Below are 19,649 nucleotides of genomic sequence, written 5' to 3' on the forward strand. Positions count from 1 at the left end.
ACGATTTTTGTCTCGCATCTCGTCACTCTTTAAGTCACTTTTTATGTGCGATTTTACAATGCAATAAAGATTCCAACTTGTGTTGCCTGGTTTAGAGTCTGCATGTCTCAGTAAGGATTTTTCAATTGGATTAGCTGAACAGAAACACGGATGCTTGGCCTGTTCACATAAGTCCCAGATCTCCTGTAGAGGGTGCTGCACCATTTCAATTGATTACTGCAAATCACAATGTAAATTCTGTGGGCAACTGCAAATGACATTTGTTCACTGCTGAATGCAAAATCCAGGTCACGGTGTTATTGGTACTTACCTTGTGAACAGTCTGTGGAATGAAAGCACCGTACCATACTCTATGGGAAGGCAATTTAAAGCACCCTACCTAAAACATGGCGGTTAAACATTTTAACTTGCATAATAGATACATGTCACTTTTATAGCAGTGGGTTGCATGCTGTGTTTTATCGCATTCTCGAGGCGGAATAGTTTCTTATAATATTGAAATCAGGCTCCCATAGTGCAGCTGAGAGGTTGGTTTGAATTTAACACTGGCCTTCTGGGTTTCTCAGAGCACGGAAAACTCATCTAAATGGAGGTAGCAACAGTGGCTTCATCAGCTTTGCTTAACCTTATACAGCCAGGAAGTGTGCTTCTACTTTCTGCTATGATCAGCCAACTCCCTCTACCAGACTCAGGCTAATGCCCTGCAATTCCTGCCCCACCCCCACCCCCACCCCATTAACCTTCCCTTAAGCCCCCAATCTTTGCAAAACCCCTTATGCCTTGCAGTGTTGAGTCATCTTTAACTTTTCCAACCTGCCAGAGGCTGAGATCAACGACCCAACTTGTTATAACCTGCCTACTTACCATTGGCTGGGGACTAATGACAATCCCACAATCCTGTGGGAGTATGAGCTTCCCCAATGAGGGGGGCGGAGAAACCATTAGTAAACTCCTAGTATAAATAAAGCTGGCCAGTTTAGCAACTGGCAGGAAGGAGTGTGCAGCAAGGGAAGTTGTTGCTGCTGCTGTTTTGGAGATGTCATTGTAAATAAATGTTATTACTTTGTATCCTTAAAACTTGTGCTGGATTCTTCGTGGCCCTCACAAAACTGGCGACGAAGGTTAAAGTGAATAGCTGTCTACACTGCTGAAGTCACCTCCCTGGATTTTTGTTGGATACAGGTTGGAAGTTGTTTTCTATGATACCATGCCTCTGTATGGACGTTTGGAAGTTTTTGATGCTGCGCTGGAAAGCTGGAACCAGTACACACAACGGATGCGTTACTATTTCCGGGCAAACAATATCACCGAAAACGAGTGTCAGGTGGTCATATTGCTCACCGCCTGCGGGCCGCATACGTTTGGGGTGATTAGGAGCCTTATGTACCCAGCTGCGCTGGACCCCAAAACGTTTGATGAACTTGTGAATATAGTGGGGCAACATTTTAACCCAACCCTGTCCACGATAGTCCAGCGTTACCGGTTTAATACTGCTGAGAGGACCCCTGGAGAATCCCTTGCCGATTTCCTATCCAGGCTACGCAGGATTGTGGAGTACTGTGACTATGGTGAGACCTTGTCAGAAATGTTACGTGACCGTTTGGTTTGCGGTATTAACAATGTGGCAACCCAGAGAAAGTTGTTAGCTGAGCCAACATTGACTTTTCAACAGGCCATTCAAATAGTATTGTCCCGAGAGAGCGCAGAACGAGGAGTGCAGGAGCTACAGGGAATGGAAGTGCATGCCTTGGGGCGCAACCCCTTCCGTCCGAAAACGTCCCCCCGCTACTCCTGCGGTACCTTGGGCGAGGCAACGTCCGGACCGACACCAGTGGCCGTCGGACATTCCTCCCCGAAGGGAGCCTTCTCCAGAACCAATGGATGAGGAGCCATGTCTGTGTCAGACTTGTAGGCGCTGACCCTGTCGTGGACGGTGGTCCTGGGGGCGCCAGAGGCGCCGTCGTTCCGACTGAAACTGGGACCAGCCCAGGGGCCGTAACTTCCATGTGGATGAACCTGTGGCGACTACTCCTGAGGACGTGGAGACGGAGGACGACTGCCTGCAGCTGCATTGTGTGGCAGCTCCCCGTGTGGCCCCCATTAAGGTGACAGTACGGGTCAATGGTCACCCGCTTGAGATGGAGTTGGACACAGGCGCAGCGGTCTCCGTGATTGCCGAGAGGACAGTCGACCGCATCAAGCAGGGTATACAGACCCTTGCATTAACTGACTCACAGGCCAGGTTGGCCACCTACTTGGGGGTACCACTGGACATTGCAGGAACTACAATGACCCCTGTTGTTTATGGACACCAGGAGGGGCGTTTCCCACTTATCGTGGTGCGTGGCCATGGGCCCAGCCTGTTGGGTCAGGACTGGTTGTGCCATTTGCGGTTGCAATGGCAGCACATCCTCCAAACAGCTTCTGAAGGGTTGACTGAGGTGCTAGGACGATACCCAGATGTATTCCAGCCTGGTTTGGGGAAAATAAAAGGGGCCGTAGCCCGTATCCAAGTCTATCAAGGAGCCACGCCGCGCTATTTCCGGGCGAGCCCGGTGCCTTACGTCTTGCTCGAGGATAGAAGGGGAGCTCACTCATTTGGAGAGTTTGGGTATTATCAGGCCCGTCCGTTTTGCTGACTGGGCAGCACCAATTGTACCTGTAATGAAGCCAGATGCCACAGTTCGCTTGTGTGGCGACTATAAACTTAGTGAATACGGCTTCCCGACTCGACCGATATCCAATGCCTCGCATAGAGGATCTCTATGCGAAGCTTGCAGGTAGACTCTCGTTCACAAAATTAGATATGAGTCATACCTACCTGCAGTTGGAGCTGGACTCTGCCTCCCGACCATATGTAACGATTAATACACACGGTTGCCCTTTGGAGTATCCTCTGCCTGCGCAATTTTTCAACGTGTTATGGAGGGCATTTTGAGAGGTTTACCACCTGTTGCTGTCTACATAGATGACGTTTTGATTACAGGGACGTCGGAGCAGGAACATTTGGAAAATCTGGAGGCTGTCCTTAGACGCTTTTCGGAGGCTGGAGTCCGTTTACGTCGCACAAAGGGCGTATTTCAGGCAAAGTAAGTAGTCTACCTAGGTTATTGGGTGGACCGCGAAGGTTTGCATCCCGTCGCAGAGAAGGTGCGTGCAATTCAACAGGCCCCTGCCCCGACTGACACTTCGCATCTTCGTTCTTTTCTCGGTCTCGTAAATTATTACGGGAAGTTCCTCCCCAATCTGGCAACTACGCTGGCCCCTTTGCACCTTCTGCTAAAGAAAAATCACACCTGGGTTTGGGGTCAGCCGCAAGAAACCGCTTTCCGGCGGGTAAAGCAACAATTGTCGTTGTCTGGGTTACTAACCCACTATGATCCTGGAAAGCCTTTGCTCGTCACATGTGATGCATCCCCATATGGTATTGGGGCCGTCCTGTCCCACAAGATGGAGAACGGGACCGAGCGACCGATAGCTTTCGCCTCCCGCACATTGACTGCAGCGGAGAAAAAGTACGCGCAGATCGAGAAGGAGGGCCTGGCAGTGGTTTTTGCGGTGAAATGCTTCCACCAGTAAGTGTATGGCCGCCATTTCACCATCGTGACTGATCATAAGCCTCTGCTGGGACTTTTCAGAGAGGATAAGCCAATACCGCCCATTGCTTCCGCACGGATCCAGCGCTGGGCTTTGTTGCTTGCTGCATACGAGTATTCTCTGGAGCACAAACCAGGAGCGCAGATAGCAACTGCCGACGCACTGAGCCGATTGCCTTTATCGACCGGCCCCATGTCGACCCCCACGACCGGTGAGGTGGTTGCAACCCTAAATTTTATGGGCACCTTGCCTGTCACGGCATCACAGATCCGTGAGTGGACCCAGACGGAGCCAGTCTTGTCAAAGGTTCGGCACATAGTCCTGTATGGTGGGCAGCATAGACAGCTCCCAGGCGAGTTGCGGGCATTTTCCTCCAAGCTGTCAGAGTTCAGCGTGGAAGATGGCATCCTCTTGTAGGGGACGCGTGTGATTGTCCCGGAAAAAGGCCAGGAGCTGATATTATCAGACTTGCACAATGGGCATCCGGGCGTGACCAAGATGAAAATGTTGGCCCGGAGTTATGTCTGGTGGCCAGGCCTCGACACCGACATTGAGAAGTGGCCCAAAACTGCTCCATTTGCCAGGAGCATCAGAAGCTTCTGCCGGCCGCGCCCCTACATCACTGGGAATGGCCAGGGCAGCCTTGGGAATGCTTGCATGCAGATTTCGCAGGCCCTTTTCAAGGATCCATGTTCCTTCTATTAATTGACGCCCAGTCTAAATGGCTAGAGGTGCATAAGATGCAAGGGACAACGTCCTGCGCAACAATTGAAAAGATGAGTTTGTCGTTTAGTACGCATGGCCTCCCCGAGGTGCTGGTCTCGGATAACGGCACTCCATTCACGAGTGAGGAGTTTGCGAGGTTCACGAAGATGAACGGCATACGCCATATCCGCACTGCCCCGTACCATCCGGCTTCAAATGGGTTGGCAGATCGCGCAGTGCAGACATTCAAAAGAGGCCTAAAGAAGCAGTCTTCCGGATCAATGGACACGAGACTGGCTCGCTCTTTGTTTACCTATAGGACCCCCCCCCCCCCCCCCCCCAAATGCGGTGACTGGGGTAGCTCCCGCAAAACTCCTAATGGGCCGGAGACTTCGCACCCGCCTTAGTATGGTTTTCCCGGACATTGCCGCAAAAGTACGCCGCACACAAGAACTGCAGGGACAGGGATTTTCTTGGCATCAGCTGATTCGGCAGTTTGCGCCCGGGACCCAGTGTCCGTTCGGAATTTTGCTGGTGGTGCCCAGTGGGTTCCTGGTGTAATCCTTCACAAAACGGGCCCTATATCTTACCAGGTGCAAGCCCAGGGCCGTCTCCAGCGCAAACATCTAGACCACGTTTGGTCCAGAAGACTATCCCCTCAAAAGATTCCCCGCCCCCGGAGCTCATTTCTACAGCCGCAGAGACCAGGGATGGTAGTCCTCTCAATCTTCCACTGGTGCCTCACTTGAAACCTGCGCAGGTCGTTACAGAACTGAATGGAGATCGAGACGCTGTCATGACGGAGGCAGCAGACTCTGACGCCGAGATGGAGACACAGGATGCATCAGAGGGGGAATCCTCGGGTCCACGGGCCGTGGATGTGCAACCGTTGCGCCGGATTCTTCCTGGCCTTCACAAAACAACTGTAACCTGCCAGCTCAGTTTCCCACCAGACGGGCAGCCAGCCTGTGGGAAATGGAATTTAAAATGTAATGAAGTTCTGTCATTAAACCTCACCTTCCGAGGATTTTGGGTTTCCCTTTCAAACATGCCCCTCGCCTCCCCCTCCACAATTATCAGGACCAATGTGTTCAGTAACTGCAAATTGAGCATATACATGGCTTTGACTATCGCTCAAGTGAAATCTTTTCTTTAGTCTCATTTACTTTACAGTGTTGTCTCAGATAGGAAACCGACATTATTAGGAGGTACCAAAATGGGTTTCAGAGGATATTTTTCTGATTGATTCAGGCAGCAAAACTGAACAACTATCGTCAGTTATTCTGTGGATCCATTTTTAGCATTAGCAGTTTACTACAAAGTGTTTTATAACTTTGTTGGTCTATATGGTCTTTTCCTCAGCACTGAAGAAGATATACAACTAGAATGCTATACAACTAGAATGCTAAAGTCATGTATGTGACATTGCAGGGATTATGGTTAATCTGTGGAAAATTTGGGGAAATGGAAACATTTTTATATTTTGTGCTGTCAATTCTTTTGTGCATTTTGGATGAGTTCCTGGTAGATGAAATAATAATTTTAGATGCGTGACTCGAGTTGGTTGTTACCTGTGCAAAATTAATTATCAGGGTCATAAGGTAACAGGAATTAGTGGTGTGAATAGGAAAAGGAAAGCTAAGCAAGGACATTTTTTTTAATAAACATTTTATGGAGGTATTTTTTGGTATTATAACAACAACAACACAATAAACAATGTACATGAAACTATAAACTTAGTGCAAAATCCGTCTCCCTCCCTCACAGGTCCCACCTTTTAGTAACCCCCTACTCTAAGCTAAACTAACTTTCCCCCCCCCCCCCCCTTTCTGCTGACGATTAATTTTCCGCGAAGAAGTCGACGAACGGTTGCCACCTCCGGGCAAACTGTAACAGTGACCCTCAAGGCGAACTTGATTTTCTCCAAATAGAGAAAGCCAGTCATGTCCGATAGCCAGATCTCCAACTTCGGGGGCTTTGAGTCCCTCCAAGCTAACAGTATCCGTCTCTGGGCTACCAGGGAAGCAAAGGCCAGAACGTCTGCCTCTTTCTCCTCCTGGATTCCCGGATCTTCCGACACACCGAAAATCGCCACCCCTGGACTCGTTGCCACCACTGTTTTTAACACCGTGGACATGACATCTGCAAACCCCTGCCAAAATCCCCTAAACTTCAGACATGCCCAGAACATGTGGACATGGTTCGCTGGTCCTCCCGCACATTTTGCACACCTGTCCTCCACCCCAAAGAATCTGCTCATCTGGGCCACTGTCATGTGAGCCCGGTGAACGACCTTAAATTGTATCAGGCTGAGCCTGGCACAGGTTGCGGACGCGTTGACTCTACTCTACTCAGCCCATAGACCATCCTCTATCTCTCCTCCCAGCTCCTCCTCCCACTTGCGCTTCAGCTCCTGGGTCTGCGTCTCCTCTGACCCCATAAGTTCCTTGTAAATGTCTGAGACGCTCCTTCCTGCTACCCACCCTCGGGAAACTACCCTGTCCTGAATTCCCCTTAGCGGTAGGAGCGGGAAGGTTGACACCTGTTTACGTAGGAAGTCCCGCACCTGCAGATACCTGAATTAGTTTCCCCTCGCCAACCCAAACTTCTCCTCCAGCGCCCTCATACTCGGAAAGCTCCCCTCTATAAACATATCCCCCTCCTCTCAATCCCTGCTCTCCAGAACCCCCAATTCCATATGTCCCGGGGCAAACCGGTGATTATTACAGATTGGGGACCTGACCGATGCTCCCTCTGTTCCCACAAGTCTCCTCCATTGCCTCCAGTCTCTCAGGGCCACCACCACGGGGCTGGTGGAGTACCGTGCCGGTGGGAACGGCAGAGGTGCAGTTACCAACGCCCCAAAACTGGTGCTCTTGCATGAAGGCGCCTCCATACGCTCCCATGCCGACCCTCCCCCACCACCCACTTCCTGATCATGGCTATATTCGCTGCCCAGTAATTGTTACTAAAATTTGGCAGCGCCATCCCGCCGTCTCCGCTCAAGCATTACCTTTCTTACCCGCGGGGTCATGCCCACCCAAACAAAGCCAGAGATCACTTTGTTTACCCGTTTAAAAAAGGACAGCGGAATAAAGATGGGGCGACATTGAAACACGAACAGGAATCTCGAGAGGACCGTCATCTTCACCGTCTGCACCCTCCCAGCTATTGACAAGGGGAGCGCGTCCCATCTCCGAAAGTCATCCTTCATTTGGTCTACTAGCCGGGCCAGATTTAATTTATGCAGTCGGTCCCATTCCCACGCTACTTGAATGCCTAGGTACCTAAAGCTGCCCCCTACTAATCTAAGCGGCAGTTCCCCCAATCGCCTCTCCTGTCCCCTCGCCTGGATCGCAACATCTCACTTTTCCCCATATTTAGCTTATACCCCGAAAACCGGCAAATTCCCCTAGAATCCTCATGATTTCCTCCATCCCCTCTAATAGGTCCGATACACAGAAGCAGGTCGTCTGCATAGAGCGAGACTCTGTGCTCCACCCACCCCTGGACCAGCCCCTTGAGGCACTCCGAGCAATTGCCAACGGCTCTATAGCTAGCGCGAACAACAGTGGGGAGAGGGGGCATCCCTGTCTCGTCCCCCGGTGCAGTCTAAAATAGTCCAATGTTGTCCTATTTGTCCACACACTTGCCACAGGAGCCTGATACAGCAACCTGACCCAGTCAATAAAGCCCCGCCCAAATCCGAACCGTCCCAGTACCTCCCACAGATAATCCCATTCTACCCGATCAAAAGCCTTTTCTGCAACCATTGCGATCACTACCTCCACCTCCCTACCTTCCGGGGGCATCGTGATCACATTTAACAACCTTCTTACATTGGCCACCAACTGCCTACCTTTACCAACCCCCGTCTGGTCCTCCCCAATAACGTCCGGAATGCAATGCTTAATCCTGGAGGACAAAATTTTGGCCAGCAGTTTGGCGTCCACATTCAACCGGGACATCGGCCTGTAGGACCAACACAGCTCCAGGTTTTTGTCCTGCTTCAGAATCAGTGAAATCGTGGCCTGTGACATCGTCGGGGGCCGCACCCCTCTTTCCCTTGCCTCATTGAACATCCTCATCAACACTGGCCCCAATATCCCAGAGAACGTTTTATAAAACTTCACCGGGTGCCCGTCCGGCCCCGGGGCTTTACCCGCCTGCATGGCCTTCAGACCCTCCACTATCTCTTCCAACCCGATCGGGGCCCCCAGCCCTTCTACCAGCTCCCCGTCCACCTTTGGGAAATTCAGCCCCCCGCCTCCTCCCCCATCTGCTCCATGAACCCTTTTAGCCCCTTTGCCATTGCTGGCACCCTGCCCGTTTTCAAGCTTGACCTGTCCAAGCCAGGGACAATAACTGTGTTAATGTCCCCTCCCATGACCAACCTGTGCGAGTCCAGGTCCGGTATCGTCCCCAGCATTCTCCTTATGAACTCCACAGCATCCCAATAAACATTTACTAAACCACCTGCACCCTCTCCAGTTTCCCACTGACAAATGTACCGACCTCCCACATCTGAAACTATTCTACCGGCCGCAAACACCACCTGCTTATTGATCAGGATCGTAGCCCCTCTAGTCTTTGAATCTAGTCCCAAATGAAACACCTGGCTGACCCAGCCTTTCCTCAATCTAATCTGGTCAGTTACTCTAAGGTGCATCTCCTGCAACATTACCACATCCGCCTTCAGTCCCCCAAGATGCGCGAACATACGTGCCCTCTTGACCCGCCCATTTAGCCCTCGAACATTCCAGGTGATCAGCCTAGTTGGGGGGCTCATTGCCCCCCCCCCCCCCTTTGCCGATCAGCCATCCCCTTTTTTGGGCCCACCTCCAACCCATGCTCCGCGCCTCCACCGGCCCACCCCCAGGCAGCCTCTGCCTCCAACCTCCTCTCTGTCCCTTGCCCAAGTCCCTCCCTCGGCAGCAGAACATTTCCCCCCCCCCCCTCCCCCCAGGAACAACGCTCTGTAACCCAACCCCTTCGATAAACTGAACATATGCACACCCCCCACTGCGCTTCCGTGAGCTAGCCCACCCAGCTAGCTTGGTGGCCCCCATCCCTGGCGCCGGATAGTCTCCCACCTATTGTTCCCTCCCCACCCGCTCATACAAACATACTCCAACATCAAACAATCCCCACACAATTGCCCGACAGAAAAAACACACATCTAAACAAGCATACCTCCATCCCCCAACAGTGCAAATGGAAACCTTAACTCACTCAGCTCTGCCACTGGTCCCAAACCAACACAGAAGGCATCACAAACCGCTTCCACAAAACGAAAAACAAAACTTTTTTTTAAAAACAGAGAAACAAAAAGAAAACTAAAAACCCCCACGAACGTTGCAGCAAAGATTCAAAAGTTCTCAGTCCACCACCAGTCATTTCCTTTTCACGAAGTCCAGAGCGTCCTCCGATGATTCGAAATAAAAGTGCTGTTCCTCGTACGTGACCCAGAGACAGGCCGGGTACAACAGTCCGAACTTCACCTTTTTCTGAAAAAGGATCGACCTAATCTGGTTGAAGCCTGCTCTTCTCTTAGTCACCTCTACACTCAGGTCCTGGTAGACCCGCAGGGTACTATTGTCCCACTTACAGCTCCGTGTCTGCTTGGCCCACTGTAGAATGCGCTCCTTATCGGAGTGGAATCTCACCACCATTGCCCTCGGGGGGGGGGGGGGGGGGGGGGTCTCCCGTTCATGGCTTCCTTGCGAGTGCTCTGTGAGCCCTGTCCACCTCCAAGGGTCGGGAGAATGCATCATCCCCCAGCAGCTTCTCAAACATATCTGCGATGTAAGCCCCAGCGTCCGTTCCTTCGGACCCCTCCGGGAGCCCAACGATTCTCAAGTTCTGCCAGCGGGACCTATTCTCTAGGTCCTCCACCTTCTCCAGGAGCTTCTTCTGCTGGTCTCTCAGCATCCCCACCTCCAACTCCACCGCAGTTTGTTGTTCCTCCTGCTCAGCCAGCGCCTTCTCCACCTTCTGGATAGCCCGATCTTGGGCGTCCAATCTAAGCTCCAGCCGCTCAATCGACTCTTTTATCGGATCCAAGCAGTCCCGTTTCTGCTTAGCAAAGCCTTCCTGAATGACTTACATCAGCTGCTCCGTTGACCGCTGGGTCGACAAACCAGAGGTCCTGTCCTCCGCCCTGCTGTCTCCCACTGCAGCTTCAGCCCAAGCCTTCCCTGTCTTTCTATTTCTGCCTTTACGAGTACTTCTAGTCCTTCTCTCCATGCACCGATGTGGGAATTCAGTACACAATTGCCTCTGTCTTCAGTTTTACAGTTGAAGTCCGGTAAAACATCAGGGGGAAAGGTCCAAAAGTCCGACCCGAGCGGGAGCCACCAATTGTGCGACTTACTCCTTCATAGCCGCCACCGGAAGTGCTATCTGAATCATGTTTTTAAATAAATAGTCACTGGATCTGAGATATAAGGGTACTGATTATTGGTAGATAGTTATACAGGATAAAGTTAATTATAGATTGCTTAGGTGTTGAGGAATTGACACCACAGGTCCATGACCATTGTCAAATGAAATAACAAGATCAAAGCACAATGGCAATGCTAGAACACAGAGCCCCTGGCTGCAGAAGACGAAAACAACTTACTTGAAGATATTGGTTGTAAGGATTTTAAGAAGACACAGGGAGAGAAGAGAGAAATGGCGTTCTGAGCTATCTGTGCTCCTACCAGTGAGAAGCAAGAATTAATAATTCTGGGCATCAACTGCCATAGTGTATTAAATATATTTGTTGTTGCTTCATAAATTGTTCTGATGCCATTACATCAATTGACTCTGGGTCCAAAATGTGTCATCTAGTCTCTGAATCTTTTAGTGCAGTTGGGTTACTGTTGCTAAACCATTCTGCAGTCTTAATGGTGCAAATGTGGCAGAAAAAATAGGCTTGTATTGCCATTTCCTGTTCTGCGCTTCCTTTTCAACTAAGAGTTTAAATGATTAAAGAATAAATAAAATTCCGAGATAAACCAGTTCCGTAACTTTAGTTCTGTTTCCAATCAGACAACGTCTGATATGAACATTATATGAATTTTAATTGCTTAATTTGTTAAAATATTATACTGAAAAATTACCCATCCACGAACCATATGTATTTGCGTTAGGAGAGCAGATCTGAACACTCAGGCCTTCTGTTCCCCACAGTATGCAATTGGAAACAGCCAGGAAAACTTTTGATAGAGACAAATCATTATTGTGGAAATTAAATGTATTTCAGTACATTTAAATCAAGAATCAAGTCAATAGGAACATCTCTAGTGAAGAAACAGTTGTCCACATATTTTGTACATAATTCTGGCTATAATGGTCATGAAAATGGAAAATTTGGCAAATTATGGTTAGCAAATGTGCTGAAAAGGCATGTTAATGCATCGGATTAGACTTTCAAACTAGAAACCAGACCTTTGTCCATTGCAAAATTGGTGCAGGAAATAAGATTATGTATTTAAAAAACATGTTTCAAACTATTAAACCAAGGGCAGCATGGTGGCGCAGTGGTTAGAACTGAGGAGCTGGGTTCGATCGCGACCCCGGGTCACTGTCCATGTGGAGTTTGCACATTCTTTCCGCGTCTGCATGGTTCTCACCTCCACAACCCAAAGATGTTCAGGGTTGGTGGATTGGCCACGCTAAATTGCCTCTTAATTTGAAATATTAAACTATTAAACCATAATTTTTACCTATTTCCACATCATCTTCTGGTTCAGCTTTAAAAATATACACTTTGATGACCTCAGCTCCAAATTCATCTTCTTTAGAAGAATCATCTTGTTCAATATCAGTGCTTATTTTTATTGGTGCATTTCCCATCTGGTCCAGCTTCTCTCCGACATCATCTACTGCATAAAACAATTATAGGGAACAATTATTGCACATCAGAGACATTACGTTCAATAAATCTTCTACAAGCTCTTGGATCAACCGTGCACTAAGTTTAAATGAATTTCCCACCATAAAAATAGGAGAGAGATCATGCTTTTCAAGACAATTCCTCCCCTTTCCCAAAGTCCAACAACCTCAACATGACGCCAACTAAAACCATTTTGCTTGCCCAATTTTAATTTTCTTGACTTTAATCATGCTTCTTCTGCCACGGTAATACATATACCAAAGCTTTGAAGCATTTTAATATTCTTTATTTGCGAGGTTACTTGGGCAACAAAAAACAAACGGATGTGAAATTAAGGTTCCAGTACTAGCAACTGACAAACAATGGACATAGATTTCATAGAATTTACAGTGCAGACATCACTAGCAACAAACTATTCTGAGCCAAACTAAATAAGGGAAATCAATACTGTCTGTAGCATTTCAGTGAATTTTGCCAGTCAAACTGTGTACTTTAGTTCAACAATACAACGCGAGGCTGTCATCAAAATTAACTGAACATAATTATTCAAATAGATAAATTCATACAGATGAAATCAAGAGGATAGTAATGGGAATAATTTTAATAATTTTTAATTTAATTTTTCAAATTGATACTAATTATGAGCCACTCTAAATACCATTTTTCAAAAGAAAATATTATTGCAGCTTAAGATTACTTGCATCAAAATGTGGGAAAAATTATTTCTGAGTTATAATAACAAAAAAAACCTCTGGATTTGAAAAGATCAACGCTAAAGTAGAGAACTGCATCTGCAACATAGCTTAGATACAGCAGCCAATTTAGGTTCTACCCCAATACTAACACATTTCAAAACATTTAACAGCATACAGAGTCGTTGAATAATAACTAATAGTTTGCAAAGTGGCTTCTGTTGATCGACAGCAGCCTAAAGGTCACCCCTTCACATTTTATAGGCAATAGTAAAGCCATCATTTCTAATTTGGACAAAAATGTTCTACATATTAATTCCTCATAAGGAAATATTTCAGTTCAGAATATTTTTTTCTGCATTCCGCCCTGTTGACTGACCTGTAAATGTTGAATCAGTGATTATGTGCCAATATTATATGTTTTACCACAGTTACACTCCTGTTTATAGATAATGCAAGTACAATATTGATCTGTACTATCGACATGAAGGTCACAGTACCTTACAGGGAAAAAAAAACCTAACAATTAAAAACATGCAATTCAGGACATGGATACTTGGTAAATGTCCATTCTCAGTCACGCCATCAGGGGGAGATGCCTCCAGGAGGCTTGATGCTTCCTCAGAAAGGAACAAATACAGGATGTCACCCCAGGCGACTGTCACTCACCTCCCAGTAGCCAGATCAAGACGACATTGGCAGAGGCCTGGGAGCAAGTCACCTGCATGTTTTCTTGATGGGGAATGGAGTATAGAGACCTAAAGGAAGAATATTAAATATCTAAAGAGTAATAAAAAGAAAGCTCCAAAGAACATTTCTTGCTAATAACTTATTGTAAATATCTGATAATGTAAGAATATAGATCCAGGTGAGTAAATGGCATTCTGTCCATCAAGGCTACTCCAGAGAACAAAGATGATTATTGTGTGAAGGAGTTCCATCGGTTGATCATCTACTTCACTGATGTTTGATCCCACTCCCACCCCATAGAAATTAACTTAAGGAGCCTAGCTATATAGTTCCAAGATCTTCAATTCTGCTTCTCAATAGTTATTGTTCCAGGTTCTATTTAAGCATTCCAATTGCTCCTGAATGGACTACCTTCTCCAGGTGTTTATTCCACATAGCCTTTGAGAAAATATATCTTACATCTAAACTTGTTGATGTTTCCAAATTTCATATCTGTATCTTTTTGTCACATACTCACTGTTCAAGGTGGATAGCTTTCTTACTTCCTCTTTAATTATTATTTTGACAACATCTTCAACAAAGTTTAGTCATTTGGGCTGTATTTCAGGACTTAGAATCATAGAATCCCTACAGTGCAGGAGGCCATTTGGCCCATCGAGTCTGCATCAGCCCCCCGAAAGAGCACCATACCCAGACCCACTCCCTGTTAATTCCATCTAACCGTTGGACACTAAGGGGCAATTTAGCATGGTCAATCCACCTAACCTGCACACCTTTGGACTGAAGGGAAACCGGAACACCGAGGAAACCCGTGCAGACACAGGTAGTGCAAACTCCACAGTCACCAGAATTGAACCCAGGTCCCTGGTGCTGTGAGGCAGCATTGCTAACCACTGTGCTGTGCCGTCCACTCGCTTAGCCCGCACCAAGGCCTAGAATATTTTGATGACTGCCATCTGAGCCATTTCAAATACATTGATGTCAAAAAGTGAGGATGGACTAAACTTAACAGCAGACTCCAAAATTGGACTCACTGTTAGGTTGTCAGTGGACCTTGGTCTTACTTGTAGCCCAATGCCCTCCAGAGGCAACCTATTATCTGAATTGTTGTTATGATTAACTGCCTCATATTGACAAGTTGTTTCAGAGTATGGTTAATAATTATTTGATTCCTTATGGCAAGGCATCTCCAAAGTAGTATTACATATATTTACTGTTGCCAGTTCCATGATTTATGTTTAGTACAATTAAAATCCAATTGTCATATCTCGGTCAATGTTCAAGTCTCTCCAAAGAGAGCCAATCTTTTTTCTACTCATTACTGGTCCATAGTCTGTGTTGCTACAAACGTAATGCTATACACACCTGGGTCTACGTCATTCACAAATATTGTTAATAGCAAAGGTAATGGCACCTTTTTCCAGAGAGATCTCTTTTCATTGGCTTTGATTTTGTGTCAGGAACAATGGAGAGGCTATAAGCTCTCACATTGTTGAGGAGAAAATCAAACAGCAACTTCCAGCGTCTACACACATGCAGTTGCTGTCCAAGTTTCCTAGCTTCTCCATAAGCTTTGTTACACCTATTGCTTGCGGAGTGATTTGACATTCAGAAACACAGAAGTCTTGAAGTTGTGGTATTTACCCACTAGACATGCCAGAAAAGGTTACGGCTGGCCAATTAAAGGTAAGTGAATTTGGACTGTCTCTTCAGTCTTAATCACTAACAAAACCACTTCATTGGCACGGAAAACAATTATGAAAATGTGGAGACTTATTCCTTCACTTGTTAATTATTACTGGAGATTGAAATAATTTTCTACTTTTGCCTTCTATTTCTTACCTCTCTTTACATTTATCTTTCTCTATTTATTTCACTTTCTGTCAAGGTTTTTATATTTAATTAAATATTCTAACTTGTACTTTCTAGTTTAGACTGCGAGCGCCTCTGTCAGCTTCCTTCAGTCTGCTTGGTTGAAGAAACATGCTGTTGCTTGTCCTGTTCACATGTCCCAGATCATCTGTAGAAGAGGGTCGTGCTGCACCAGACTCCAGATGCCACAAGTTGCCTTGCAAAAACCACAAAACCTCTGTGGGTAACTTTAAACACAATGAACAGCGAACATCATTCTTCGCCACGGAGGACAATATGTTCAATCTGCCTCCTTCGTGACTAAGCTAATTTTCAATGCTTCTAGACAAATCTCCGAATATATAAGCCTTATGTTTCCTTATTAACCTTAAATGAGTAACTATATCAAACATCTTTTGAAAATTGAAGTAAATTTCATCTACCTGGATCACCTGCTTGAAGAATTTAGTTTCTGATTCAAAAAATTCCAGTCCATTTGTAAGGCATCATCTATTACTTCTAAATCAATTCAATTGGTCCTTGTAATAGTTGTGTCCTTTAAATATTCATTTGTAGTAGCATAGAAAATAGGAGGAAGCCATTCGGCCCTTCAAGCCTGCTCTGCCATTCATTATGATCATGGCTGATCATCCAACTCAATAGCCTAATCCCGCTTTCCCCCCATATCCTTTGATCCCCTTTGCCCCAAGTGCTATATTTCATCGCTTATTGAAAACATACAATGTTTAGGCCTGAACTACTTCCTGGGTAACTAATTCCACAGGCTCACCATTCCCTGGGTGAAGAAATTTCTCCTCAACTGTGTCCTAAATGGTCTACCCGTATCCTCAGGCTGTAACCCCTGGTTCTGTACACACCCATCATTGGGAACATCCTTCAGGCATCTACCCTGTCAAGTCCTGGTAGCATGTTATAGATTTCGATGAGACCCCCCTCATTCTTCTAAACTCCAACAAATACAATCCTAACCCACTCGATCTCTTATCATATGTCAGTTCTGTTATCCCAGGAATCAGTCTGGTAAATCTTCATTCCAGGTGTGGCTTCACCAAGGCCCTGTATAATTGCAGCAAGATGTCCCTGCTCCTGTACTCGAATTCTCTCGTAATGAAGGCCAGAGTACCATTTGCTATCTTTACCACCGGTTGTACCTGCATGCTTACCTTCAGTGACTAGTGTACGGGGGCATCCAGGTCTCGTTGCACATTTCCCCCCCCCCCCCCCCCCCCCCAATCCTAATTTGTGGCGATTCAGATAATAGTCTGTCATCCTGTTTTTGCTACCAAAGTGGATAACGTCACATTTATCCCATAAAATTCCCAAAAGCTTTGTCATACAATGGATGTGTAAATTACCCACCAGGTTAATGGCTTTTATCTTTTTTTGAATAGTAGAACTACACTGGTCATCCCTCCAGAGCTCAACTACTTGTCCAGTGATCAAATTATTAAAAATATGAACCATAGCATTACTTTAAAAAAATATATTTTTATTCTCCTTTTTCACATTTTCTCCCAAATTTACACCCAACAATAAACAATAATCAGTAACGAATGTAATGTCAATCCCTATATCAATAACGACAATCCCATCCTCCCAACAAACCCCAGACATTAGCCCGCATGTTACCATAAACAAATGACAAAAAGGAATCAGGAATCACCCATAGTCACCATTAACACATACAGTCCCTCTCCCCCCAACCCCCCTAATGTTCAATGTGATCCAATTCTCGAAAGTGTATAATGAATAATGCCCATGAATTGTAGAACACCTCCATCCTTGCGCTCAGTTCAAATTTGACCTTTTCAAGCGTCAAGAATTCCAGCAGGTTCCCCCGCCACGCCAGAGCACAGGTGGAGAGGTTGATCCCCACCCTACCAGGATCCGCCTTTGGGCGATCAACGAGGCGAAGGCTACAACATCTGCCTCCATGCCCTTTTCCAACCGCGACTGGTCCGACACCCTGAATATGGCCTCCAGAGGGCCCGGGTCCAGTTTCACGTGCACCACTTTAGCGATTACCCTAAACACCTCCTTCCAGTAATCCTCCAGCTTTGGACAGAACCAAACCATGTGAACTCTCCCACCCCCTGCAACGTTCACAAACATCTTCTACCCCCTCAAAGAGCCGGCTCATTCTCACCCTTGTGCTGTATCAGCCCCAACCTCGCACACTAGGTGGAGGCGTTCACCCTCCGGAGCACCTCACACCAGAACTCCTCCTCCATACCCTCTCCCAACTCTTCCTCCCACTTTGCCTTGATCCTTTCTAGTGGCGCCTTCTCCTCCTCCAAACTAGCCCCGTAAACCGGCGATACTACCCCATTCACCAGTCCCCCTGTCATCAGCACCTCCTCCAGCAATGTGGAAGCCGGCTCTACTGGGAAGCTCGGTATCTCCTTACTGGAAAAGTCTCGAACCTGCATGTATCTAAATATTTCCCCCTCTCCAGCCCATACTTTGCTCCCAGCTCCTTCAACCCTGCAAAACGACCCTCAAGAAACAAATCTTTGTGTCCTAATTCCTTTCCCCTCCCATCTCCGAAAATTTCCATCCCACTTCCCTGGCTTAAATCTATGGTTCCCCTGAATCGGCATTTCCCTTGTCCCTGTCCCAAACCCGAAGTGCTGGCGAAACTGCCTCCAAATTCTCAACAAAGTTATTGCTACCGGACTCCCTGAGTATCTCCCAAGGAGCAGCGCTGTCGCTAGCGGAACCATAGCATTACTAATTTCCTATCTTATTTTCCCAAGGCTTCTCGGATGCAAAGAACAAAGAAAGGTACAGCACAGGAACAGGTCCTTCGGCCCTCCAAGCCTGCGCCGACCAGGCTGCCCATCTAAACTAAAATCTTCTACACTTCCGGGGTCCGTATCCCTCTATTCCCATCCTATTCATGTATTTGTCAAGATGCCCCTTAAACGTCACTATCGTCCCTGCTTCCACCACCTCCTCCGGCAGCGAGTTCCAGGCACCCACTACCCTCTTGTGTAAAAAAACTTGCCTCGTACATCTCCTCGAAACCTTGCCCCTCGCACCTTAAACCTAATGCCCCCTAGTAATTGACCCCTCTACCGTGGGAAAAAGTCTCTGACTATCTACTCTGTCTCTGCCCCTCATAATTTTGTAGACCTCTTATCAGGTCGCCCCTTAACCTCTGAGAACAAACCGAGTTTATTCAACCTCTCCTCATAGCTAATGCCCTCCATACTAGGCAACATCCTGGTAAATCTCTTCTGCACCCTCTCTAAAGCCTCCACATCCTTCTGGTAGTGTGGCGACCAGAACTGAGCACTATACTCCAAGTGTGGCCTAACTAAGGTTCTATACAGCTGCAACATGACTTGCCAATTTTTATACTCAATGCCCCGGCCAATGAAGGCAAGCATGCTGTATACATTCTTGACTACCTTCTCCAACTGTGTTGCCCTTTTCAGTGACCTGTGGACCTGTACACCTAGATCTCTGACTGTCAATACTTTTGAGGGTTCTACCATTCACTGTATATTCCCTACCTGTATTAGACCTTCCAAAATGCATTATCTCACATTTATCCGGATTAAATTCCATCTGCCATCTCTCCGCCCAAGTCTCCAGACGATCTAAATCCTGCTGTATTCTCTGACAGTCCTCATTGCTATCCGCAGTTCCACCAACCTTTGTGTCGTCCGCAAACTTACTAATCAGACCAGTTACATTTTCCTCCAGATCATTTATATATACTACGAACAGCAACGGTCCCAGCACTGATCCCTGCAGAACACCACTAGTCACAGCCTTCCAATCAGAAAAGCATCCGTCCATTGCTACTCTCTGCCTTCTATGACCTAGCCAGTTCTGTATCTATGTTGCCAGCTCACCTCTGATCCCATGTGACTTCACCTTTTGTCCCAGTCTCCCATGAGGGACCTTGTCAAAGGCCTTACTGAAGTCCATATAGACGACATCCACTGCCCTACGTGCATCAATCATTTTTGTGACATCCTCGAAAAACTCTATCCAGTTAGTGAGACACGACCTCCCCTTCACAAAACTGTGCTGCCTCTCGCGAATACAATCCCTGGCATTTGCAATCCCAGGGGCTTTTTGGGTAACCCATTCTTTACTAACTTCTGCATATGTTATAGATCATTTAGCCCCTTATCTCATGATTGAAATTTGTCTATTCCGCCTTAGAGAGCTGATGTGAACAAATTATTGAGCCTGCC

General features: G+C 46.9%; 1 protein-coding gene across 3 annotated transcripts in view; it reads right to left on the bottom strand.

The window, feature by feature from the left end:
• znf711 (zinc finger protein 711) overlaps window positions 1-19,649 on the bottom strand; it is a 68,598-nt gene that overhangs the window by 13,928 nt on the left and 35,021 nt on the right. For 2 of the 3 annotated variants that reach the window (XM_072505226.1, XM_072505225.1), the window contains exon 4: window positions 12,015-12,173. In XM_072505226.1, coding sequence (XP_072361327.1) covers window positions 12,015-12,173 — 159 coding nt within the window. Of the gene's footprint in view, window positions 1-12,014; window positions 12,174-13,545; window positions 13,635-19,649 lie in introns of all 3 variants that reach the window. The other variant, XM_072505227.1, reaches the window with a different exon arrangement.

Source organism: Scyliorhinus torazame, chromosome 5 (genome assembly GCF_047496885.1).
Source record: "Scyliorhinus torazame isolate Kashiwa2021f chromosome 5, sScyTor2.1, whole genome shotgun sequence".
In the NCBI taxonomy this organism is placed as follows: Eukaryota; Metazoa; Chordata; class Chondrichthyes; order Carcharhiniformes; family Scyliorhinidae; genus Scyliorhinus; species Scyliorhinus torazame.